The following is a 27,987-nucleotide window of genomic DNA, read 5'->3' on the forward strand; positions in this document are numbered from 1 at the left end:
TTGTTAGTAAAATAGATTTTGGGTGGAATTAAAGATACAGAATGAAGCTGCGGTCACGCTACAGTTTGTGTGAGCGAAATTCTGTCGTACGGCGCCGCGAAAAGTGGCCGGATTAAACAAGATTGTTAGACATTTAAAAAAAGCGAGCGATTGCTCCATGTTTTCAATTTCTGTCCAGAGAGGTCGTGTTTTGATCCTCGATTGGTCTCAAACAGTCAAGTGATGCGATTTCGCAGATCAGAGGTCACCAAGCTTAAGCTTTCGTTTCCGGTCTGACGCATTCTCATGCGTATGAATGGAAGTCTGTGGGAGGGAAAGTCAAGCGTGACCACAGTGATCAGTTCGTATCTTAATAATAGGCAGGTAATATGCAAGTAGTACATAACAAGTATGGAGACCTAAACTAAAGTGTTACCTAAACCTTTCTATTACTACACGACCTGCAATGTGATGCATTTTGCTCAAATATAAATGTATTTTTGTATGAGTTCTGTTCAATTTTTTTTGTACAGGAAGCTGTTTTGTAAAGTATTTAAATATTAAGAGTACCTAGAAATGATGAATATTGTTTTATATACACCTGTAACATGTTTTACGTGTGCCCTTCAATTAATAAATGTTTCGTTTCAGACTCCCTCTTCATTTAATTGTGTTTTTTGCAGCATAAGATGTAAAAATCCATGGCTTCTACAACAAGCCTCATTATCCTGTTGCAGCAGTAATCTGCAGATCCGTGTCACACTGCACCACCTTCCCAAATCCTCTGGGTAAATACAACAGAGACGCACAGATTTCTGGCCCGACATAAGCTCTAAGCTACACAAGAATGTAAAACTCTTTAGGTGGAGAGATGTGATAAAGTATTTGCCCCCGGTGTCCTTATTTACATGCGTAAAGGCTTAGTTCACCCTAAAATGACAACTCAGTAGCAATACATGAATAATGATGTGCTAATATGCAAATTAAAGCTTACTTCATTATGAACTAATGTATGTGCTAATCATTGTCTAACTTTAGATACGACATGAGAGTCTTAATTACTTGTTATTACATGTTTGTCAATTAATGTATTAAATAACAATTTAGTTTCCCAGTACCGGGTTGCTGCTGGAAGTGCATCCGCTGTGTAAAATATATGCTGGAGTAGTTGGCGGTTCATTCCACTGTGGCGACCCCTCATAAATAAGGGACTAAGCTGAAGGAAAATGAATGAATGAATGAATTAACACTTCATTCATTCATTTTCTTGTCGGCTTAGTCCCTTTATTAATCCGGGGTCGACACAGCGGAATGAACCGCCAACTTATCCAGCATGTTTCTAGGCAGCGGATGCCCTTCCAGCCAAAACCCATCTCTGGGAAACACACACTCATGCAAACTTATCCAGCATGTTTTTAGGCAGCGGACGCCTTTCCAGCTGCAACCCATCTCTGGGAAAAACACACTCATGAACTATGGACAATTTAGCCTACCCAATTCAGTAGAAACAAGACAAACACTCCTGTTAGAAAAGCATTGTTTGCAGTGATCAGTTTCAGATTTTCTAACTAAATAAAACAAAAGTCAACCTGAGTAAACATTATTTCCCTCGGTATGTCCATGTGAGTTCTGTTCTCGCTGTGAGATGACGGTGTTTCCCGCCGAGACTCCAAAACAAACACACATGACTACAGCCGAAGTCTGCTTTTGGGTCCATTTGTTTGTTTGTGCCAGATGTTTATTACAGCATGTTTACTTCAACGCATTCATTTTTCTTTGGCTTAGACTCTGATTTATATTGGGGCGCCACAGCGGAATGAACCACCAACTATTCCAGCATATGTTTTACACCGTGGATGCCCTTCCAGTCACAACAACTGGAAAACACCTAGACACTCTAGACACACACACAGTCATACACTATGGCCAATTTAGTTCATCCCATTCCCCTGTAGCACATGTGTTTAGACTGTGGGGGAAACCGGAGCAACCAGAGGAAATCCACGCCTATCAAGGTCGTAGGTGGGGAAAAATCCTCATGATGACAATATAAACAAAGAGTTTTTGAAATTGTTGCAGATTTATTACAAAAAAAAGCTGAGAAGTCAGATGTACATCAGTATTGACAGGCTTTGGCGTGAAACTCTAAATGGAGCTCAGGTACGTTCTGTCTCCACTGATCATTCTTGAGATGTTTAAGCAGCTTCATTGGGGTTCACCTGTGCTCAATTCAGCTGATTGGACATGATCTAAAAAGGCACCTGTCTATATAAGAGCCCAGGGTTGACAGTGCATGACAAAGCACAAACCAAGCATGAAGACAAAGGAACTGTCTGTAGACCTCAGAGACAGGATTTTGTTGAGGCACAAGGCTGGGGAAGCTTACAGAAACATTTCTGCTGCTCTGGAAGCTCCAATGAGCACAGCGGCCTCCATCATCCGTAAGTGGAAGATGTTTAACCAACAGGACTCTTCCTAGAGCTGGCCGGACATCTAACCTGAGTGATCGGGGGAGAAGGGCATTAGTCAGGGAGGTGATCAATAACCCGATGGTCACTCTGTCTGAGCTCCAGCGTTCTTCTGTGGAGAGAGGAGAACCTTACAGAAGGACAACCATCTGTGCAGCAATCCACCAATCAGGCATCTGTATGGTAGATAGGCCAGAAGGAAGACACTCCCCGCCTGGAGTTTACCAAAGGAGGACTCTCAGAGCATCAGAAACTAAACTCTCTGCTCTGATGAGACTCAAACTGAACTGTGTGGAGTGAACGCCAGGCGTTACGTGTGGAGAACAGCAGGCAGCGCTCATCAGCAGGCTAACAGCATCCCTACAGTGAAGCATGGTGGTGTTGGCCTTATGATCGCGCCAAGAGAAGGGGGAGGAGGAGGGGGGGTTAAGGGTGGTTTTATATATTTATCATGTGAGGTCCTGTGACTTGTCAGTGGACTCTGACTGGCTGGTCAATCGGTGCTTTTGAAAACACTAATGGTTGGGTTTAGGGAAGGGGGTGACCGGATCAATCGATGCTTTTGAAAAAGACTATTGTTGGGTTTGGGGAAGGCGGTGGGCTGGTTAATCGGTGCTTTTGAAAACATTGTCGGTTGGGTTTAGGGAAGGGGATTGGCGGGTCAATTAGTTCTTTTGAAAACACTAATGGTTGGGTTAGAGCAGGGATGTCAAACTCAATTCCTGGAGGGCTGCAGCTCTGCACAGTTTAGTTCCAACCCTAATTAAACACACCTGATCAAACTAATTGAGTCCTTCAGGCTTGTTTGAAACCCACCAGTAAGTGTGTTGAAGCAGGGTTGGAACTTAACTGTGTAGAGCTGCGGCCCTCCAGGAATTGAGTTTGACATCCCTGGGTTAAGGGAAAGGAGTGGCAAGGTTAATCGGTGCTTTTAAAAACACTGTCGCTTGGGTTTAGAGAATGAATAGGGTGGGTCAGGCGATTGGTCAGTCAGTCAGCTGACAGCAGCCTCTGGTGGATATACGTGGGAACAGCAGGCGGACACAGTGGCCTTTGTGGGATTCATGAAAACAAAAACTGAAATAAAAAACCCAACTCCTGGTGCGTGTTTGATTCTCTCCAGAAAATGTATACCGTTACGTATTGAAGAGCCTTTGTTTATGTTCACTTACCATGTTTCCTAAATATATACAAACATATTATGCTGTTTTTATTCTTTAGAGCAGTCCAAAATGTACATACCGCTCCTTTAAATAATCCATCCCGATCCCAACGCATTGCAACTTGATTTCAGCACATTTCAGCTGCTGAGTTGCCAGATTCCTCCCAAACAAACATTTCTCAACTCAACATGACACAAATACCAAAAACAACCTATTGATTTCTACATAATGCAAACAAGATGTTTTTGTTCTTACCAGCAATTTGAACTTTTTCACTTTTACAAAACTCTGGGTTACAAAAAGCACTATACATTTCTTTACTTTACTCTATAATTAATCCATTCAATGTAAATATTCTCCGAACAGAGCATATCAGGCATTATCAGAGTGGATTTTCCAAGAGTTCATTGGGTCGCACACTGCCAGTAAATGCACGGGTTCAAGAACTGCCGGACCACTCAGTCTGCGTGTGTGTGTGTGTGTGTGTGTGTGTCAACTTGCCCTCTTCACATCTGTTCTGATTGGCCTACGGCGGTCTCCCTTCATCATTTATAAAGTGTTGAAACATCTGCGCACTTTGATAGCTGAATCCCAGTGGTCCGACATGAAGGGGCTTCAGTTTGCACTGCTCGGGGTTTTGTGTTGTGCTGGAATTGCGTCCTCAATCACAAGGGAATATTTCTTTGCCATTAAGGAGATTCAATGGGATTATGCTCCCAGCGGTAAAAACCTGATTCAGAACAAAACCGTGCAGCAAGATGAGTGAGTATAAACACTTCTGAAAGGAATGCACATGAGTTAGGAGTGTTCATATGCAAGAATTAACTCATGCACTGTAAAAAACAATAGTAGACTCAACTTAAAATCGTGAGTCAACTTGCTTGATTTGACTCAACTTTAAACCCAGGTACTGTAGTTGAGTCAATTTAATTAATTTCTTTTTAAATTTGTTAACATTAGTTAATAATAATCAGCGGTTAGCACTTTGGTCTCACAGCAAGAAGGTCGCTAGTTCGAGTCCTGGCTGGGTCAGTTGTCATTTCTGTGTAGAGTTTGCATGTTCTCCACACTTGGGTTTCCTCCAGGTGCTCTGGTTTCCCCCACAGTCCAAATACATGTGCTATAGGTGGAATTAATAAACTAAATTGGCCGTAGTGTATGAGTATGTGTGTGTATGGGTGTTTCCCAGTACTGGGTTGCAGTGGGAAGGGCATATGCTGCGTAAAACATATGCTGGAATAGTTAGTGGTTCATTCCGCTGTGGTGATCCCTGATAAATAAAGGAACTAAGGCGGAGGAAAATGAAAGAATGAATGTTCAACACTCTTTATAAAAACTAAAAGTAGATTCAACTTTAAAAAAATGTTGTTATGAGTTGACTTAACTTAAATTGCGTCAGTTACATTATTTGGGTTAAAAGTTGAGTTATCTTACAATTTTACATTGAGTATACTTTTTATTTTTTTAATAGAGAGTAATGAACAACATTATTAATTGATGTTAACAAATATAAATAATGGAAAAAATTATCAAATTAAAATTGCTAAAATAAAGTTGTGCACAACTTTTTTGAGTCAACGCAACTTTTAACCCAGGTACTGTATTGACTTGATTTAAGTTGAGTCGACTCAAGTTAAAGTTGCCTTACAACTTTCAGTTGTCTACTTTTTTCAGTATTTTATTCGAATTTGTTAACACTAGTAATAAAATAATTACTTATACATTAAAACTCATTACTTATAAAATTACCATATAAAATAAATGTGACATTAAATCAACTTTTATTTTTTATATTGAACAACTTTGTTTTATTAACTAATGTCATCAAATATGAATAAATAATGAAAAAATAAGATTGCAGAAATAAATTTCATCTACTGTAAAATAACATCTAAAAAGTTGACTAATGTAAAACTGTAAGGCAACTTGACAATAAACAATGGAAAAAAGTTAATTGCAAAATTAAAGTGGTTCATTTACTGTAAAAAGTAGACTCAACTTAAAGTTGTAAGGCAACTTGCTGCACAGCTTTTTTGAGTTGACTGAACTTAAATCGAGTCAATACAGTACTTGTGTTAAAAGAAAAGCTGCGCAGCAAGTCGCTTTACAATTTTAAGTTAACAGTGCTAACCACAGAGTCACTGTGCCGCCCCAACTGATTATTGTAGTTATATATTTTTGCCAATAGTTAAACAAGCAGTAAATGATGCTCGTAACACCTCTGCAAGCAGCAAACATCAAACTAGTATGCAAACATCCAGATTACCATTGTCCTTAAACCAAAATATTTATACTGTGGTCATTATTAATGTACTAAATGTTGAGATTGTCTGTGAGGTATTGATCTGTGAGGATGGTGTTTGTTGTTAGAGGGGATACAGCTGCAGTCAAAATAACTACTACTCATCAATGATTGTATATAATCTACCCCTACCCCACCCTCACAGCAATGTAAACACAGTAATTATACCGAGCATTATTCATATTATTTATTAAATTCTACCTATTGTTGTATTTTATAAACGTCAACCCCTAACCCTCACAGCAATGTAAAAACAGTATTATGCCGAGCATTAGTTCATATTATTCATAAAAATCACCCAATAAGTTGCATTTTATTAATTAGAAACTAAAAGAGATACAGCTGCAGCTGGCAGTTATATAGTAATTATTAAACGTCTACCCTACCACAACCCTAATCCAAACCAAACCCTCACAGTAATATAAAAACCGTAATTATACCGAGCAATATTCATATATATTTTAATTACCTATTAAAATGTATTTATTTAACTATGAGCTAGAAGTGATACAGCTGCACCCGGAAGTTAATGAATCATTTATATTATTTATTAAATTACGCATTAACTGTATTTTATCAAACCTCTACCCCAACCCATACCCCAAACAACATCATTCACAGTAATGTAAAAACATTAATAATTGGTGCAGTGTCGCAAAGATGATGCTATATTGACGTGAGTTTCCGCAGCTGTATCCCTTTTTGTTTCCCAGAGCCGCGCGGGTGTTTCTGGAGCGGGGAGAGCAGCGGATCGGCCGGGTCTACAAAAAGGCGGTTTACCATCAATACACCGACGCCACCTACAGGCAGGAGATAGACAAACCCAAATGGCTGGGATACCTCGGACCCCTCATCTCTGCGGAGGAGGACGACACGGTTATTGTGCACCTGAAAAACATGGCGAGGAGAGCTTACTCCCTCCACGCACACGGCCTGAGCTACAACAAGACCAATGAAGGTGAAGCTGCAAATCTGAAGTCACGTGTCTTGCTTAAAAACGGCGCATTAATATCCACAGGGTGAAGGCAGAGTTATTCGCCCTCCTGGATTTGTTTGACGGAGAGATCCATTCATTCGACTCATTTCTAATAACTGATTTCTTTGTCATGATGACAGTAGATAGACTGGATATTCTTCAAGACACTTCTATACTGCTTAAAGTGAGATTTAAAGGCTTAACTAGGGTAATTAGGGTAAAGTTAGGTCAATTAGGCAAGCCATTGTATAACAGTGGTTTGTTCTGGAGACAATCCAAAACTAATATTGCTTATTAGGGTAATAATAATATTGAACTTAAAGTGACTTTACAACTATTAAAAACTGCTTTTTTTTTCTAGCCGAAAAAAATAAATGAGACTTTCTCCAGAAGAAAAAATATAGGAAATACTGTGAACATTTATTTGCTCTGTTAAATATCTTTTGGGAAATATTTTAAAAAGACAACAACCAAAAAAAATGCACAGGAGGGTGAATAACTCTGACTGTATAAGGGCTACATAGACGTGCGATATTCTGCAATATCAGCACTCATACAGCCTATTCACCCTTCTGTATTACTCCGCCACACAGAGTGACAGCAGATCAATAAACTCACTACAGTTTGACATACAGTCAACATAATGTACTCTGGAGGCTTTTTAACCGAGAATATAGTTGTTTAAATTGCAACTATGCAGTTTATTTATAAAGATAGTGCCTTTTTAAAATATTTATAAATTCTGAGAGACAGCGCGTCAGCAGCCTTTATCATACTGAGCAGAGCAAAGACTTGACGTTGTCCATCCGCAAGATGGCGACAGAGACCGCATAATAATTTGGAATAAAATCACTGTCATAAATATTTCATGCGTAAATAAAATTCATAAATCTGTAATTATAAAAATGTAAAGGAAAACAGAGCATACTCGTAAATTTATGAGGGTACAATTCCAAAATCTGCGCTAAGAACAGACGCAAATACAAACAGACACAGATACGGTAACAGACACAGATACGGTAATTTTGGTCAGTAATTTTTATATATAATGGCTTTCGCTGTGGTTCCCCTGCTGAAAAATCCAGCTTAAACCAGCCTAGGCTGGTTGGCTGGTTTTAGCTGGTCGACCAGGCTGGTTTTAGAGGGGTTTTGGCCATTTCCAGGCTTGTTTTCAGCCATTTCCAGCCTGGTCTTAGCCTGTCAGACTGGAAAGTGACCAGCTTAAACCATCTAAACCACCAGCTTGACCAACCTGGTTTAAGCTGGACAAAGCTCCAGTCTAGTCTGGTTTTAGCTGGATTTTTCAGCAGGGTCACTGAAGTCCTAAAGTTTAGAAATGGCTTCATAAACTATTCCAGACTGGAAGACCTCAATTTTCTTTCTCATTTGATCTTGAATAATTCTGGATCCCAGCATGATGTCTAGCTTTTAAGGGTTATTTGGTCTACATCACTTTGTCAGGCAGGTCCTATATAAGCGATGCCTTGATTGCAAGCAGGTGGGATAATAATCAGGCCTGGGTGTGGAGAGGGAAATTGAACAGAAGTTAAATTATGTTGGGGGATGCAGAGAAAGGGCAAACATTTTTTTCACACAGGGCTATATAGTTTTGGATTTTGTTTTCCATTAATGATAAAAACCTTCACTTAAAAAATGCATATTGTGTTATTTTTTTACCAATATTTAAATTAGTTTGATGATTTGAAACATTAAAATGTGACAATCAGTAAGGGGGCAAAGACTTTTACACGCTGCTGTATATTAAAATATTTCACTGTCAGTTTATTCCAATATAATGCAGCCCTAGCAAACACTGAGTACGTTTATTTTTAATAGGATGAACTGTTCTTTTAACAATGAATATGGATTGTCTCTGCAGGAGCGCTGTATCCTGATTCATCAGAAAAGGTGGAGAAACATGATGATTCAGTGGCTCCCGGGACGACTTTCACCTATATCTGGACTTTACCAGCTTCTCATGCTCCTGGCAAAGACGACACCAACTGCCTGACCAGAATATATCATTCTCACGTAAACGCCCCCAAAGACATCGCCTCAGGTCTCATCGGACCCCTCATTGTTTGCAAAAAAGGTACAAATATATGTATGGACACGTTAGAAATACAGGCAAAAAATGCACTTTGTTTTCAAATGTATAGATACAAAGCATTATCGGCCAAAGGGTGAGTGAATCGCTCTGTAGTGTGTAGTGTGGAGCCAGAATAGTCTGAGAAATGTACAAAATATAGTTCATACACAATTCACATTTACAAAATTAAATTTGTAAATACACAAATGCAATTCATAAATTCAAGACAATTCGTAATACACAAATCCAATTTGTAAATTCAAAACACAAATCTTAATTATACAAATCTAGTTCGGGAATACAAAACACAATTTTTAAATAAGCAAATCCAATTCGTAATTCAAAACTTTAAATCGTTAAATATGTAAATCTAATTGTAAAAATGCAAATCCAATTAATACATTCAAAGCACAATTCGTAAATGCACAAATCCAATTAGTGAATATGCAAATTCAGCTTGTAAATTCAAAACAGAATTCTTAAATATGCAAATCCAATTCGTAAATTCAAAATCCAATTCATAAATACACAAATCTAATTCGTAAATTCAAAACGCAATTTCATTCATTCATTTTCTTTTTTGGCTTAGTGCCTTTATTAATCCGGGGTCGCCACATCGGAATAACCGCCAACCGCAACCCATCTCCACACATCCACACTGATTCACACTCATACGCTACGGACAATTTAGCCTACCCAGTGCACCTGTACCGCATATCTTTAAACTGTGGGGGAAACCTGAGCACCTGGAGGAAACCCACGCGAACGCAGGGAGAACATGCAAACTCCACACAGAAACGGCAACTGAGCCAGCCGAGGCTCGAACCAGCGAGCTTCTTGCTGTAAGGCCACAGCACTACCTACTGCGCCACTGCGTCGCCCAAACGCAATTTATAAAAATGCAAATAGAATTCAAAAATACACGTCAAATTTGTAATTCAAAACACAATTTACAAATACACAAATCCAATTTCTAATTCAAAACGTAATTCTTAAATTATAAATCCAATTCGTAATTTAAAACACAATTATTAAATATGTAAATCTAATTCGTAAATATGCAAATCCAATTCGTAAATTTGAATCAAATTTGTAAATACACAAACCCAATTTGGGCGACGCAGCGACACAGTAGGTAGTGCTGTTGCCTCACAGCAAGAAGGTCGCTGGTTTGAGCCTCGGCTGGGTCGGTTGGCATTTCTATGTGGAGTTTGCATGTTCTCCCTGCGTTCGCGTGGGTTTCCTCCGGGTGCTCCGGTTTCCCCCACAGGCCAAAGACATGTGATACAGGTGAATTGGGTAGACTAAATTGTCCAATGTGTATAAATGTGAATGAGTGGGTGTGGATGTTTCCTAGAGATGGGTTGTGGCTGGAAGAGCATCCGCTGCGTAAACACAAGCTGGATAAGTTGCCGGTTCATTCCGCTGTGGCGGAAAGAAAATGAATAAATGAACAAACCCAATTTGTAATTCAAACCACAATTCGTAAATATGCAAACCCAATTAGTAAATACACAAATCCAATTTGTAGATTCAAAACACAGTTCATAAATATATTGTGTTTTGTATATATTTTACAAATTGGATTTTGTAAATGTGCATTTATAAGTTTGATTTTTGAAAATGTATTAATTTTGAGACTAATCTGGCTCCATATTTGTAGTGATATTCAGTTAATACACATCACTCATTTTCAAGAGTGACACATAACTGTTTAAAAAGCAAGACCACCTAAAGTCTGATTATACTTAAAGTGACGCATAAATAAACTGAATATTTAAACGGACATTTCAGCCAAAACCGAAAACTCTGTCATCATTTACTTGCCCTTCAATTGTTCCAAACATGTCTGAATTTCTTTATTTTGATGGACACAAAAGAAAAAATGTTAAAGAAAACTGCCAACTATTGATGCCGTAGTATTTAATTCTTTTGTTGGATCAATTCAGCCGATCTTCAGGTCTGGTGTGAAATTAGAGCTTCAAATCCTGATCCTGAGGCCATAACTAATGACAGATTTCTTTGTGTAATTCTCAGGCTCTCTAGACGTCCATGGTGATAAGACAGGAGACTATCTGTACACACTGATGTTTACGGTATCTGACGAGAACCTCAGCTGGTACCTTGATGAAAATATCAAGACCTACTGCTCAGCGCCTGCCAAAGTCAACAAGGATGACGAAGCCTTCCAGGAAAGCAATAAAATGCACTGTGAGTTCAGCGACAATGCCGTGACATGATACCTCACTTTAACTGTTATACAGTGGGAAATAAGTATTGAACACGACACCATTTCTCTCAGGAAACATGTCTCTAAAAGGTGCTGGTGACATGAAATGTTTCCCGGATGTTGGTAACAACCAAAGCAATCCATACATGCAACAAAACAAATTTAATTAGTTTACAAATGACGATCTGTGAAATAAAATGAAATGACACGGGGATGAAGTACAAAACACATGAAGAAAGGAAGGTGTAGAGAGGCATGGAAAGCCCAGACAGCAGCTAAAATGTCTCAGTAGTTCTTTAGCAACACTCTGCAGTGTAAATGAATATCAGCTGCTTCAGTCCAACATCTACATTAGCAGGAGGATGAAGATGACTCTAAGGGTGCTTTCACACCTGTGTATCGATTAATTTGTTCCGAAACAGGGATTACAATTGTTCCAGTGTTGCTCTTTGCTCTTGAGAAGAGATGCGGTGGGAAGGGGTGAGAAGGGATTTCTGGGAGATTATCACTCATTTGCGGGCATCCGAGAGTCTCTGACTTTAAACACTGGAAGTCTTTTATCCACTCTTGGAAAAGTGTAAATGCTGGACTGACATTAACCACATGATCACTGATCAGATGTGTCATTATTTGTAACTTTAGGTGGTTTCTAAAACTAAATCTGTCAGTGTTGTTTTCATTCTCTCCTTTCCAGACCTTTATGTTTTCGCTGCTGTAGCTCCCTGTCATCGGAACTGAGTGATTGACAGCTGATATTAACCAATCCTTTCGCGTTCAGTTCTAGCGCAGTGGGCCAATAAGAAGAGCTTGAAGGCGGGGCAAGCATTGCTGGCTTTGTTTACAGCGAGTTGACATGTCGACTGTTTTAAACCATTCCCGAGCGCTGCGTTTGGTGTTTATAGGTGCAAAGATGCTTAATGCATGAATGCCTCCTAATTCTACGCACGTGGTGAACATTTTGCTGTGAAAACTGGTCGCACAACATCAATTTTGTGCACTCCAAAATATATTTTGAAATCTCATAGATAAAATTGAGCGCATATGCGACCAAAACGGTCTCAAATTCGAGCCCTGTCTCATATCCACAATTATAAATGAACCTAAAAGTGTTCCCAAACGCCAGACCCGCTGTTGGTAATAGGAGGATTACATTAACTTCATAGCCATACTGCGAGCTAGTGCAGAGTTTGCCTGACTGGAGTAATGTTTGTAGGTGGGCAGGGAAGGCAGTCACGTCATTTGGGATGCCTTGTTGACCGTTGTTGCTCTGAAAACATAATATTTTGTACACTTATTCTCTCTTATCCTTTTAGATATTAGCCTGATTTCTTCGGTTTGTAATGCGTACCGAACCGAAAGTCTCGTACCGAACGGTTCGATTAGAATACGCGCATTGTTACACCCTTAATATATATAACACACCTTATGAAGAAGATCACTGGGTTTTTGTTGCAAAAACATTTACATTTATTATTTATAAAATCACTGACCTCTGGTGGCTGCTGAATGCACGTTTCATCTTGGTTGATCTCTGACTCGATACTATATTTCGACTCGATACGCTAACATAAGATGCATTCGTAGTGGAATAGTAATGCTGTGTTCACACCAGACGCGGAACGCACAGATAAATCGCGCTATTAGCGTGTAATTTGCCGCGTAAACATTTGAGTTTACTCGCTTCATTCGCGCGTCAAATCCGCTTCAATCGCGTGTCAAATCCACTTCAAAACAGACGCATGATGGGCAGGGCTTCTGTCTGCCCAATGACTCTAGCTTCATAGCTAAATGGCTAACATGGATTTTATGAAGAAAATAACTGTGTTAATGTGCTTTATGAAGACTGAAAAACAGCGTCGCTACGTTTAGGGTCCTGTCTGAGTCCACTACATCCTTTTAGAGGTGCATCCAGCCCTGTGAGCTTGTAAACTCCTTCAGAAACTGAACCTGGATGACGGAGACTTTCAGCGGTGCTTCTGACTGGGCCAAGCCCAGTTTGATGACTTGTTGACAACAGGCGATACGTCACAATCACGCCCCCACAAGAGCAAGCTCCTGATTGGTTAACGCGGCCCTCGTTAAGCGCGTCAAACTCGCAAAACACTCAATTCGCCCCGTGCCATTCGCACCGCACCTTTTGAGCAATTCGCGTCATTCGCGCTGCGCCATTTGTGCGTATTGTGATGCAGGATGTCTATTCGCGCGTTTGCATTGACTTAACATGTAAATCACTCGCGCTTGACGCCCATTCCAAGTTTGGTGTGAACGCAGCATTAAAACAAGAGTAATATACTGCATACTGTTATATAGGCATGCCAAACCAACTAGTTTTCTCCTTCATTGTCGGCCTCGGTGGTAAATAAACATAGTGGTTATTCTGCTATTCCGTCAGTTGTGTCTGAATGTCGTGTGCAGTGGAAAGGCAGCTTATGAATGCACAAGTTTCAACTTCTTTGTCGAATGTATTTTAGCAATCAACGGGTACGTCTACGGCAACCTGCCGGACCTCAGCATGTGCATGGGCAATAAGATCCACTGGCACCTGTTTGGCATGGGGAACGAGGTGGACATCCATTCAGCTTTCTTCCATGGACAGATCCTGACTGACAGGCGGCAGCATGTCGACACCGTCAGCCTCTTTCCAGCTACTTTTGTCAATGTAGAGATGGTGGCGGACAATCCCGGCCAGTGGCTCCTCAGCTGTCAAGTCAATGATCATCTGGAAGGTACCGTCAGGCCAGATCTGAGTGTATGTTCTGCTTTGTTATGATTGCAATAAATACATCTCTCCCTACTTGTAGCCGGCATGCAAGCATTTTTTGAGATTAAGAAGTGCTTCCCGAACGTGCATAAACCCAGACCATTCGGGGAAGTGAGACAGTATTACATTGCCGCTGAAGAAATCATTTGGGATTATGGGCCGACAGAGATAAACCAGTACACGATGAAGAAACTCGTTGATGACATGTAAGAATATTAACATTCGAAATAATACAGCTCACCTGCAGTTAGGCTGTTGAGTTTTGAATCCATTCAGCCGATCTCTGGGCCTAGCCTAGGTCATTGAACTGGGATAGACTATAACGCCCCATTCACATGGGACGTCAGCGTCAACGCTTCCTATTCACTTTGAATGGGTGATGTCAGGCGTTGCCGAACTGCATTGTGGATTCGTCTGTGCCACTTCAGAGGCGTTGCTCGCTGCAGAAGTCGGGACTAGCTCAGCTTTTCAAGCGCCGATGAAAGCGTCAGCCAATCAGATCGCTGTATGCAAATACACCAGCTAGACAGTGGCCTATTGTTGACTGAATTTCATTGGCTGACGCTGCTATGACAATTGCGTCAGCCCCAACTTCAGACACGCCCTCTGTCAAGCGTTGACGCTGAAGCCCCGTGTGAATGGGGGGTAAGCCTATTTTAAAGCTTGTCTTTTTGGTATTTACATTCTGCACTATACGGACAAAAATGTAAAAGTTACTATCTTCTTGCCGATATGGCTAGCAGCTATTATGGCGTAATAATCAAGGGACTTTGCTGCCGTACCTCAACTAAAGCTGGCGCAAAGATAATACACAGTATGGTTGCCTAACTAAGGACTATTTTCAGGTGCTGCATAATATCATTGCTCCTGCTACAGCCAGCAAGCAAAATACTAATGGCCCGTTTCCACTGAGTCGTACCGAACCGTACTGTACCACTTTTTTGGCACACTTTCTAAAGGTTACCAAACACAGAAAGGTGGAGCTATGCGCAGCTGAACGCTGATTGGTTTACAGAGATGCGTCATTCTCTTACGCAACAAGCCAGATTAAAAACAAAAGAGCCGCCATGTTTAAAATACACAGCCGAGAGATCTTTTACAGCGTAAATATATCAATATATCTATATATTCATCAAGACAACGACAAGGTTTGTTTGAGCCCTGGTCGACCATGGCTCGTTATTATGTGTATATATTTTTACGCTGTAAAAGATCTCTCGGCTGTGTATTTTAAACATGGCGGCTCTTTTGTTTTTGAATTCTGGCTTGTTGCGTAAGCGAAAGACGTATCTCTGTAAACCAATAGCATTCAGCTGCGCGTCTAGCTCTGCCTTTAGGTACCCTTTCTCGTGTTTGGTACCCTTTCGAAAGGGTGCCAAAAAAGTGGTATGGTACGAAGTGCACTTAGTGGAAACGGGCCATAAGAGCCAGTCACACTGAAGACTAGCAATGTGCAGCAATGGGAATCTAGAAGTGTTGATATCAGAGATGTACCGAATTTGTAGCACCAAAAATAGGTTGAGCTACTTGATGAACTCTCTCATTCTTATGGCTTCAGTCATTGTTGGGATTCTCTTTTAAATCTGGAAGTATTAACGACTGATATCAAATATATATATATTGTTATTGTTCCATATGGAAAATAACTGTTCAAGATTGCACTTTAGGCATATCACCCAGCCCTAGTTGAATGTATTCAACAATAGTAAAACTCATCTGTTTAACTCTAGGAGAGCTGTGAAATGAGCTGATTTCCATAATAAGCAGCATTCCTTTATGAGAGGAATCGTGAAATATAAGGGAAAGTCATTTTGGTGCTTGAATTTGTGTGTGCGAATTTCCACAGTGTGTCTGACACTTTCTTTGATAACCGCAATGACCGGATCGGGGGAAAATACAAGAAGGTTCAGTATGTGGAATACACTGATGACACATTCACCAAACGCAAAGAGAAGACGCCGGAAGAGCAGCACCTGGGAATTCTAGGTAATGTATTTTAACATTAGTCACTGTATGTTAGCTACAATGGTTGCAGCTGGCTCTCTGCACCTCTCACGTGGTCGCCCGCTGAAGCTAAGCAGAGCCTAGTACCTAGATGGGAGACCACATGGGAAAGCTAGGTTGCTGCTGGAAGTGCTGTTAGTGAGGCCAGCAGGGGGCGCTCAACCTGTGGTCTGTGTGGGTCCTAATGCCCCAGTATATTGATGGGGACTCTATACTGCTCAGTGAGCGCCATCTTTTTAGATGAGACTCTGTGGTCGTTAAAAATCCCAGGATGTCCTTAAAAATAGAGTAGGGGTTTAACCCTGGCATCCTGGCCAAATCTGCCACTGGCCTCTGTCCATCATGGCCACCATCCCCATATCATAATTGGCTTCATCACTCTCCTCTCCACCAACCAGCTGGTGTGCGGTCTGGTGCAATATGGCTGCTGTCGTGTCATCCAGGTGGATGCTGCACATGGTGGTGGATGAGGAGATTCCCCCCAAAAATAGGTGGATGGAAACTTAGCTATTGTTCCTCCTACATCATGAGCAAGTAATGTGAGAATTGCCGAACAACACTGTTAAATACATTGTCCTTAATTTCTGTCAGACTTTTAATTGCACTAATATTATTGAAAGTCTTTGGTTTGTATTCTAGGTCCCGTCATTAGAGCAGAGGAAGAGGACACGATTAAAGTGACGTTTAGAAACAAAGCAAGCAGACCCTTCAGTATTCAGCCACACGGAGTGCAGTACAACATAGACATGGATGGAACGCTCTACCACAATGTTCTGGAAGGTAAAGAAAGAACTTTAATAGTGAACGGGACAACATGACACCTGAAACACTTCATCACTTGGTGTCTTCAGAGGAAGTCAGTAGTATCTGGATGCAGCCTTGATGATGCAAGCCGAGACTGCATATCTCAGTGATGCAATGCACTCAATGGAGCTAGCGACGCCACTGTGAAGGGTCGAGTTAGGAGTGGGCTTCAGTAAATGCATCAAACAGCATTGCATGCAGCTCAGATTGCACTGCACCAGATCTGCATCCAGAAAATGTTGTGACAATATGTAAAACGCAAATAAAAATCCTTTGACTGGCCTGCATGCAGTCCTGACCTGTCACCAATAGAGAATCTGATGCGCATTTTTAAGGCGTAAAATGCGACAACGAAGACCCTGTACTATTCCCCAGAGACAAAATGACACCTGAAACACTTCATCACTTGAAGTCTTCAGAGGAAGTCAGTAGTATCTGGATGCAGCCTTGATGATGCAAGCCGAGACTGCATATCTCAGTGATGCAATGCCCTTAATGGAGCTAGCGACACCACTGTGAGGGGTGGAGTTAGGAGTGAGGTTAGATGAGTGCATCAAAAAGCATTGCATGCAGCTCAGATTGCACTGCACCACGTCTGCATCCAGCATATGTTGTGACAATATGTAAAATGCAAATAAAAATCTTTTGACTGGCCTGCATGCGGTCCCGACCTGTCGCCAATAGAGAATCTGTTGTTGCATTTTAAGGTGTAAAATGCGACAACGAAGACCCCGTACTGTTGCCCAGAGACAAAATGACACCTGAAACACTTCATCACTTGGTGACTCCAGTCCCTAAACGTCTTTTAAGTGTTGTAAAAAGGAATGGAAACATTATGAAGTGGTAAATGCTTTACTGCTCAGACTTTTTTTAAATGTGTCGAACAATATAAATCACGAGAAACACATTTAATAATGTTTGATGTATTGTCTGCAATGAAATACAAGTCAAAGTAAATTTAGAAATCACTACTGTCTATTTTATTTGCGTTTTCCATACTGTCACAACTCGTTCTGATGTGGGGTTGTATTTTAAAAATGTATGCAATTTATGAGAGACTTGGACACAGTGTTATTATCTTCTTTTCCTTTCTGCAGAGTCATATACTGACAAGAAGCTCCGAGAACTCAAGAAACAACCAAGTAAGAACCAATCTCACTGATAAACAGAAAGATCTGGAAAGTTTGATGGGTTCAGATTGTCTAACTCATCTAATATGTTGTCTAAAATCAAGGTTAGTGATCATCGGGCAAAGTGTATTTTGCAGCCCTGGCTGGACTCCAGCAAACTACTGAAAAATTTCCAAAAGTCCAAAAGTCCCCTTGCTGATCGATCTGGAATCTGAAGGATTAGTGATCGCATGACCACACTGAAAAACACAATGTTTTGGCAAAATTGTTGCAAACTATTCATCAGGGCTGAATTTAAACAAACAAATTCAATATAGAAATGTTTAGCTTGATATGTTTGTTTAAATTCAGCCCCAAATAAATAGTTTCCAACATTTTACCTTAAAAAAAATGTATTAAATCCAATGATTCATTTATTAGACTCAGAGTGGGGTCTCAGTAATATTTTAACAGAGTGGCATGCACATCTCATCGTCCACCCAAACATACCTTCTGCCATTTTTATTATGAGTGATCTGTTGGAGCAAAATCACTTCACATTACTGAAGCGTATGCTGAAATTTATTCGGTAAATACGTTTCCATCGTAGCTTATGCACATTTTTTATTATCAGATAAAAAGTTTATTCAAGTCGTGCACATAATTTTGTTTTAGCTCATTTTCAAAATGTGTGCATCTTGGTGTTTCCATCCAGGGATTCTTATGCAATATTCCAAAATGTGCTTAAAAATAGGTGGATGGAAACGAAGCTACTGAAACCGAGCGTGAAAGGGTGTGGAAATAATCCCTTAAGGAGAGCATGAGTCTGAACCACGAACACTTCTATGCGACTTAATAGTAAAAATGCTTATTAATGCCCATTTGTTACATTTGTTGGACCTTTGTGTACATTTCACATACCCCTCTTTTTCAGTGTAGCAATCTGGTAAAAAGAAAAGAGAGCCCCCTAACTCTTCTGGGTCTAGGAGGTAGAATTGGGATTGGGGAAATTCAGTCTTGGTATAGAGTTCCTATGCCGATTCCCAATGGATAAGATCATGTCCCTCTCTTGATATTGCTTAAGAGGATCATCAATACCCTGCTGAAAAATCCAGCCTAAACCAGCCTAGGCTGGTTGGCTGGTTTTAGCTGGTCGACCAGGCTGGTTTTAGAGGGGTTTTGGCCACTTCCAGGCTGGTTTCCAGCCATTTCCAGCCTGGTCTTAGCTGGTCAGGCTGGGAGATGACCAGCTAAAACCAGCTTGACCAGCCTCGCCAAGCTGGGAGTCCAGCCAAAACCAGCTATATCCAGCTTAAACCAGGCTGGTCAAGCTGGTTTTAGCTGGATTTGGCTGGTCATTTTCCATCCTGACCAGCTAAGACCAGGCTGGAAATGGCTGGAAACCAGACTGGAAATGGCCAAAACCCCTCTAAAACCAGCCTGGTCGACCAGCTAAAACCAGCCAACCAGCCTAGGCTGGTTTAAGCTGGATTTTTCAGCAGGGTAAGTGCTGGAAAGTCAATACTGTATGATCTCCATCTCCTTCAGGAGTGATTGAGCCCCTTCCTGCCGCAATGGTTCGTCCCGACACCACCTACAAATATGAGTGGGTGGTCCCAAAAGATGGAGGACCCACGGAAAAAGACCCTGACTGCCTCACCTACTTGTACTACTCAGCGGTGGATCCCATTCGGGACACCAACTCAGGGCTGGTTGGACCTCTTCTGATCTGCAAGCCAAAAACTCTCAAATCGGGCAAGCAGGTGAGAGGAGTGGACGCCTTTCAGAATTGTTAAATATTTGATAATGTTATTCGGTAGTTAATAGCACTTTTACGCGTTGAGATTTCTGAGACTCCAGATGGCCCTGGTTATATTACAAAACAGCATTGCTCAACATTTATATCCAATCCCAGAAAAACGTGGACAAAGAATTTCACCTTCTCGCAACTGTTTTCGATGAAAACCTAAGCTGGTATTTGGATGACAACATCAACAGATATGCAAAGCAGCCCAAATCTGTGAATAAAGAGGATGCAGACTTTCAGGAGTCCAATAAAATGCACTGTGAGAATAAACACTGCTCAATAATACATTTCTGTAGTACAGAAACCAAATGTACTGCCTTTTTACTCAATATGTGCTCTTCATTCACAGCGCTCAATGGATACATGTATGGAAATCTTAAAGGCTTGAACATGTGTAAAGGTGATAAGGTGTCTTGGCATCTGTCCGGACTAGGATCTGAGACAGACATCCACGGACTTTACTTTGAAGGCAACAGGTTCCTCTACAAAGAAACCCGGAGGGACACCATCAATGTGTTTCCTCATATCTCTCACACCGTCATCATGGAGCCCGACAGCATGGGTACATGTTTTCCTCTGTTCAACACCAAAGAAATTATTTTGAGTTACTTTTCTCCATACAAATCTATCTGGTGGAGTCTAACTGCCCATTCACACGGGGCTTCAGCGTCTACGCTTGACAGAGGGCGTGTCTGAAGTTGGGGCTGACACGATTGCATAGCAGTGTCAGCCAACGAAATTAGTCAGCAATAGGCCACTGTCTAAGCTGGTGTATTTGCATACAGCAATCTGATTGGCTGACGCTTCCATTGGCACTTGAAAAAATGTGCAAGTCCCAACTTCTGCAGCGAGGAACGCCTCTGAAGCAGAGCCGACGGATCCATACTGTAGTTCGGCGACGCCTTACGTCACCCATTCAATGTGAATGGGAAGCGTTGACACCCCGTGTGAATGGGGCGTAATGTTGACTTCCTAAAAAGCAGTTCATAAAAGTATACAGGTTCACTAAACTTTATCAATTTATTGTTTCAAACAAGACAAATCTTGCATCTCAGATGAATGTCAAAGCATTGCACACACTACTCTGATGATAATCTGGCGTCTACAGGGCAGTTTGAGGTCAACTGTAAAACTACGGATCATTATCATGGAGGCATGAGAGCCAACTACACCGTGGAGAAGTGCCGCTTCTGGAACCGTCAGTCTGAGACGATGCTACACCAGAAGAAGTATTACATCGCTGCAGTTGAGATGGACTGGGACTATTCACCCACCCGCACATGGGAGGACAAAATGCACAATGGTCTGAAAGAAAGGTATTCAAACCTCCTGTACCAGAACTCACATATCCTATCTGAAGCACTATTATAAATCCTGTTTGAGATATTGAAGAACGTCAGTGATGTTTAGCTTCATTGACATAGCTATAACAGGTGCCCCCAATGGTTTTTACTAGACCACTGCATGGAAACCTGTTGCTCAAACAACCTTAGTTGACTTAACCCAAAACTACTAGGGCTGTTTAGTTTTAATGTTTAGGGTAGAGGTCTGCATTAGAGGTCCGGTTGAGCACCCGACCAGGTTTCTGCGGCGCGGGTATAAATTTCCGAATAAATCGCGTGAGCGGTCGGTAACGGGTTTAATTTGGGACGGGAGCGGGCTGTCTAGCAATATCGCTCACGACTCCCGAGCGAGCACGCGTATGTATGTGTGTAAATGAAATAGCGCGATGCTGTGTTTGAGAGAGAGAGAGAGAGAGAGAGAGAGAGCTTTGTCTGTGTGTGTGCTTGGTGCTGTGTGTGTGTGTGTGTGTGTTTATACAGACAGCTTGTTATAGGCTGTCTGGACTGTATAGCTGGGTGATTTTCGGTTTTGTTCTCCCCCCGGGATCGGGCGCGGCGGGTAGAAAACGGGGCGGGTTGGGCAGCGGGACAACAAGTGCTTAATATAAGCGGGAGCGGTCGGGTTCGGTCTAAAATCTGGCGGGAGCGGGATTCAAAATTTAGTCCCGCGCAGATCTCTAGTTTAGGGCTGCTTTATTTGACTCATATTGGCCTTGTTTATTCTTGTTTTCTGCCTTAAGATACAATCCATGTGATAAAGGAGGTCCTGAATACCTCAAATATATTCCAAAGCTAATTTTCGTCCAAACAGACAGTTTCTGCATTTTGACTTTGCACGGCAGGACAAATTTTCAACCAATCCTCTAGTAATATCATTTAGTTGGGTTAAGAGTGTATGATATGAATGAGACTTCAGATGTATCATGAAGGGGATGATTTTTGACCATCGGTCCATCTTTGGCAAGGACACCGGGGTTCAAACCCTACTCTATACAAGAAGTGTCATGGGATTTTTAATGAGCACAGAGAGTCAGGATCCTGGGTTTAACATCTCATCCAAAAGACACTCACTGACAGTAAAGCGTCCTCTTCACTATACTGGGGTATTAAGACTCACACAGACCCCAGGTTGAGCGCCCCCTGCTGCCCTCTCTAACACCTCTTCCAACAGCAACCTTGTTTTCCCTTGTAGTCTCCCATCTTTGAGACTTAAAGTTTCAAGTTTATTGGTTTGGAATATTAACATGATTAGTAATGTAATGTAATGTACACTTGAAAACATTATTTAGCCAAAAGTCCAATATTAACCAACTTGAATTATTAGTTGGCTCAGGTTGGTCATAGCTGAACTAGAGCTGGGACAGTTAAGGCCCATTTCCACTGAGTGGTAAGGTTCGGTAAGCTTTTATGGCCGTTTACAAGTCCTAAACTGAATATGTTTTGATCAATTCAGCCCAGGCAACGAGTTCCTCAAGAAAGAAGGAAAATTTATTGGCTCCAAATATAAGAAGGTGCTGTACAAAGAGTACACAGACGAAACCTTCACCAAACTCAAGGAGAGGACCGCCGATATGGAGCACTTGGGAATAATGGGTAGATATCCACAGAGCATTCTGTGTATTGATGGTTGACTCACGGTTTGGTGTCAACCTTTGCAAACCTCCAAAATATGCTCAGCCGTGGTGTTTCTCATTTCAGGACCCATGATCCATGGTAAAGTAGGTGAAAAAGTGAAGATTGTGTTCAAGAACATGGCTAGGAGACCGTACTCCATACACGCCCATGGGGTCAAAACTGACAGTCCTCAGGTTGCCCTGACACGTCCAGGTAAAGGACAAGACTAACTGTTTATTAAACAAACCAAAGTTCATATAAGTCCTAAGGAATGTGTTTCTCTTCAAGGTGAAACCCAGACCTACACCTGGTACCTGCCGAAGAACTCTGGACCGACCGAGGAGCAGGAGGAGTGCAGTGTTGGAGCGTATTACTCCACTGTAGACGTTATCAAGGTACCCTTCTCAGCAGTCAAACAAGTTGGCATCTTATGGAGTCGGATCAGTGTAATAAAATGATGCAGGGAAAAAAGTATTGAACACATGAGGAAAGGAAGGTGTAGAAAGACATGGAAAGCCCAGACAGCAGCTGAAATCTCTCAGCAGTTCTTCAGCAATGCTCTGCCCTTCCTCAGCTGCTTCAGTCCAACATCTACATTAGCAGGAGGATGAAGATGAACCCATTTCAGCAAGACAATGAGCCAAAACACAGCCGAGGAGACTCTCAGATGCTTTCAGAGAAAGAAAATCAAGCTGTAGAATGGCCTAGCCAATCACCTGACCTGAATCCAATAGAGAATACAAGATAAAGCTCAGATTTGATAGACGAGACCCACAGAACCATCAAGATTTTTTCACTATGGAAATATTCTCAGGAAGAACACAACATGTTTGATACTTACTCTCTCACTCTAATAACTAATAACCAACCCAAGGTGCTGAAGAATGTCGTTGGTTTTGTGACAGTGTGGATTTTTCCTCTGATGCAGGACATGTACAGTGGCTTGGTCGGGCCGCTGGTCATCTGTAAGAAGAGTTTGGCTCGTACACTGGGGCTGAAGAAGGAGGTCGAGGAGTTCGCTCTGCTCTTCATGGTCTTTGATGAGAATGAATCCTGGTATCTGGAGGAGAACATCAAAACTCACGTTAAAAACCCTCCCAAAGCACTGACGGAGGACCAGCAGTTCATCGAAAGCAACAAGATGCATGGTGGGTTCAATGTGCTCTGGGTTGCGAAGCTCATTTCTCCATGGTTGTTGATGAATTTCAGTTGTTCTCTAATTCCAGAACTTTCCATAAACCGATTTAAGCAGGACAATATAGTGCAATATAGTGACCCAGCTAACGACAGAGAACAATCTGTAACAGTCCTGATAAGTTGTGTGAATTTTAGCATGTAACGTTATTAAAATGTTTACTGTAATGGGCGAAGTAGTGGCGCAGTAGGTAGTGTTGTCGCCTCACAGCAAGAAGGTCGCTGGTTCGATCCTCGGCTCAGTTGGCGTTTCTGTGTGGAGTTTGCATTTTCTCCCTGCGTTCGCTTGGGTTTCCTCCGGGTGCTCCGGTTTCCCCCACAGTCCAAACACATGCGGTACAGGTGAATTGGGTAGGCTAAATTGTCCGTAGTTTATGAGTGTGTGTGTGTGTGTGGATGTTTCCCAGGGATGGGTTGCGGCTGGAAGGGCATTCGCTGTGTATAAACATGCTGGATAAGTTGGCGGTTCATTCCACTGGGGCGACCCCGGATTGATGAAGGGATTAAGCCGACAAGAAAATGAATGAATGAATGAATGTAACGTTGATGGAAAAACGCTCTTTATACATTATTGTAATGTGAATGGAATGTTCCAATAACATTTAGAGAATATTAATATAACATGATTTAAGAGTCCTAGTTCAGGTTTCAGTTGAGATTAAGTCAAACATCGAATACAAAAACTACATTTCTGAGCACTTCACGACACCGTCAAATGTTGTCTGAGATGGACCTGATGTGTACTGGCTACTGAAGTTTCTTCCTTGGTTCGTCACAGGAATCAATGGTTTAGTCTTCGGCAACCTGAAAGGCCTGAACATGAAGGTTGGAGATAAAGTGTACTGGTATCTGATGGGACTGGGAAATGAGGTGGACATACACACAGCACACTTCCACGGCCACAGCTTCGACTATAAGGTAAACCATCACCATCCACAACCACAACCATCATTGTGGCAAGTAGTGATGTAGTGATGTTGGTTCCACGATTATTATTGTCAAGTGTTTATGAGATGGATTGCCTGAGGGAAGAAACTGTTTCTGTGTGGGGCTGTTCTGGTGCGCAGTGCACTGTAGCGTCGACCAGAAGGTAACAGTTCAAAGAGGCAGTGTGCTGGGTGTGAGGGGTCCGGAGTGATTTTGGCAGCCCTTCTGCTCGCTCTGGATAAGTACACTTTTTGGATAGTAGGAACTGTACTTATCCAGATTGAGCAGAAGAGCTGCCAAAATCACTAATGAGTAGCTAATCATGATCCTCCAATCAAAGGATCCCAAGTCACTATATATATCCTCATTTCCTTTCTGCAATTATCTTCGTCTGGAAGAACAGATTCAGGAATTTTTCACAGTATTTCCTGTAATCTTGTTTCTTCTGGAGAAAGTCTTACTTGTTTTATTTGGGCTAGAATAAAAGCAGTTTATAATAGTTTTAAAGCCATTTTAAGGTCAATATTAGTAGCCCCCTTCAGCTATATTAGTTCTGGATTGTCTACAGAGCAAACTATTATGATTAAATATTGGGGGGGGGGGGAATATTCAGGAGGGCGAATGATCCAGACTTCAGCTGTATGTGTGTGTTATCAGTGTGATGATGGTTGTCTTTTTACCCGCAGGTTAGCGGCACACACAGAGCAGACGTGTTTGATTTGGTCCCCGGGACGTTTCAGACGGTGACCATGCGTCCGCTGTATTCTGGCACATGGCTACTGCACTGTCATGTGACCGACCACATCCAGGCTGGAATGGAGACCACATACACTGTGCTGGAGAAAGACGGTGAGTTTAGCTGTCATGATATTGACCTCAGGTGTTGCTCACACACCCAGTGCTTTTTTTTTTTGATGAGAGGCGCCTTATTTAAACGAGTTTTCCACCTAAATGCACTACTTTTCTGCTGTTTTTTTAATGGCTGTGTTTCTGCGCACCTATTTTTATACACACTACAGATATGCGCATAAAAAATTATTGATATACACACCAAGATGCGCATCAATTTAAAAATAAATAAAAAAATTATATTAAAAAAAAACATGCGCATAAGTGAGTAGGATATTTATATAATAGAGCGAGTGGGGTGCGGGGGGGGATTGCGAACTAAAGAGCGGGAGAGGGGGGGTTGGGGGTGAGAGGCGATCGTGAACTGAAGATCGAGTTGGGGCTGGGGGGGCAAATAGGATTACGAACTGAAGAGCCAGGCGGGTAGACTGTGGGGGAAGAGGTGATCGTGAACTAAAATGCGGGAGAGGAGGGGGTTGGGGATGAGGGGCGATCATGAACTGAAGATCGAGTGGGGGGTGGGGTGAATACGATTGCGAACTGAAGAGCTGGGCGGGTAGTGTGGGGAGGAAGAGGCAATCGTTGGGGGTGAGTATGATTTCAAACTGAAGATCCGAGTGACTAGAGTGGGGGGAAGAGCAGATTGCGAACTAAAGAGCGGGGGAAGGGTGATGGGGGGTTGAGTGGTTAGAGGCCATTGCGAATTGAAGACAGAGTGGGGGGTTGGGGTTAGGGGGGAGATACGATTATGAACTGAAGAGCCAGGCGGGTAGAGTGCAGGGGGAAGAGGTGATTGCGAACTAAAGAGCACATGCAAACTCCACACAGAAACACCACCTGACCCAGCCGAGACTCGAACCAGCGACCTTCTTGCTATGAGGCGACAGCACTACCTACTGCGCCACTGCATCGCCGCAATAAATACAATATCAGTAAATAAAGGCAGTGCGGTGTGCCAGATTAATGATTAATAATGTGCCAGATCACGTTTCTCAGATTAATAAATCTTAATCAGCTGCAAATTAAGAGTTTATTAAGCTGAAAGTGTCAGTCATCTGGTATTTGGTTAGAATTGTCTCTAAATAGAGCGACTGAAAGTTTTAATGCCCTGTTATGCAAAGATCACACTTCATCTATTGAACTGAGTATATTACCAGCTACACAAGCTGAACTATTGAGTTTTCGTCTTTCTCTGTCTCTGTTTAGGGCGAAAGAGGGGCTTCCTGGGCATATTCGGGAGTGGGTAAAAATCTGACAGTGCCTGTCCATGAATTTCCTAATTAAACACTGCAAAAGAGCACAACGAGATTCCTGTCTGTGTGTACTGTTGATCAACATAATGAGGAATTGTCCTTATAAAGTCACCCAGTGAGATGTGCAGCCTTGGTCTTAAAAATATTATGTTTATGAATCAGTTTAGAGAAATTGAAAGCCTTTTAATAAGTTGTGCACTGTTCATATTTACTGTCCATTTGTTGTTTGAGTTGAAAGCATCCACTTAATTAAACTGCTGTATAAATGCATCAGATCAATATTGTTTTCTATTAATCTGTTTATCAACCTCAATTCTGATCAAAACTACTAAATCGTTTAGAAAAGCACAGGATTTTAACTCTTTAATTGCCAAATTCATAACTTACCTGGTGACTGTGGAGGCCATTTGAGCACAGTGAACGCATTGTCATGTTCATCAGTCTGAGATGATTCACATGTGTTATCCTGCTGGAAGTAGCCATCAGAAGATGGAGACACTGTGCTCATAAAGGGATGGACATGGTCAGCAGCAATACTCAGGTAGGCTGTGGCGTTGATGCTCAATTGGTACTAATGGACCCAAAGAAAATCTCCCCCACACCATTACACCACCACCACCAGCCTGAACCGCTGATACAAGGCAGGATGATCCATGCTTTCATGTTGTTGAGGCCAAATTGTGAGTCGAGCATCTGAATGTGTCAGCAGAAATGGAGACTCATCAGAGCAGCAACGTTTCTCCAATCTTCTATTGTCCAGTTTTGGTGAGTCTGTGTGAATTGTAGCCTCAGTTTCCTGTTCTTAGCTGACAGGAGCGGCACCCGGTGTGCTCTTCTGCTGCTGTAGCCCATCCGCCTCAAGGTTGGACGTGTTGTGTGTTCAGAGATGCTCTTCTGCAGAGCTCGGTTGTAGCGAGTGCTTATTTGAGTTACTGTTGCCTTTCTATCAGCTGGAACCAGTCTGGCCATTCTCCTCTGACCATCAACAAGGCATTTGCGCCCACAGAACTGACGCTCACTGGATATTTCCTCTTTGTTGGAGCATTCTCTGTAAACCCTAGAGATGGTTGTGCGTGAAAATCCCAGCAGATCAGCAGTTTCTGAAATACTCAGAG

At 41.9% G+C, this 27,987-nt stretch overlaps 2 protein-coding genes across 6 annotated transcripts in view; one reads left to right on the top strand and one right to left on the bottom strand.

The window, feature by feature from the left end:
* The window catches only part of mark1 (MAP/microtubule affinity-regulating kinase 1), a 426,664-nt gene that overhangs the window by 153,793 nt on the left and 244,884 nt on the right, over positions 1-27,987 (bottom strand). The gene's annotated exons all lie outside the window — the stretch shown is intronic.
* On the top strand, positions 4,190-26,927 carry cp (ceruloplasmin). 4 transcript variants are annotated; one of them, XR_015521394.1, is made up of 20 exons: positions 4,190-4,372; positions 6,626-6,870; positions 8,768-8,980; positions 11,015-11,188; positions 13,679-13,933; positions 14,009-14,174; positions 15,815-15,954; positions 16,612-16,752; positions 17,874-17,918; positions 19,434-19,648; positions 19,801-19,951; positions 20,042-20,254; positions 20,801-21,610; positions 21,709-22,628; positions 22,734-22,862; positions 22,938-23,044; positions 23,578-23,797; positions 24,622-24,761; positions 25,457-25,619; positions 26,826-26,927. XR_015521394.1 is itself a non-coding variant. In NM_131802.1 (20 exon segments), coding segments are annotated over 20 exon segments (3,264 nt in total). In that variant the 5' UTR covers positions 4,190-4,214; the 3' UTR covers positions 26,867-26,922.

This window comes from Danio rerio, chromosome 22 (genome assembly GCF_052040795.2).
Source record: "Danio rerio strain M-AB ecotype USA chromosome 22, GRCz13ab, whole genome shotgun sequence".
Lineage (NCBI taxonomy): Eukaryota > Metazoa > Chordata > Actinopteri > Cypriniformes > Danionidae > Danio > Danio rerio.

Bases quoted from the DNA above. Each gene is read 5' to 3' on its own strand.
- cp (XM_087303291.1), top strand. From the start codon at position 13,720: ATGTGCATGGGCAATAAGATCCACTGGCACCTGTTTGGCATGGGGAAC. The intron at 19,952-20,041 runs GTGAGAATAAAC...CTTCATTCACAG, and splicing joins GGAGTCCAATAAAATGCACT to CGCTCAATGGATACATGTAT. The intron at 22,629-22,733 runs GTAGATATCCAC...TTCTCATTTCAG, and splicing joins GGAGCACTTGGGAATAATGG to GACCCATGATCCATGGTAAA.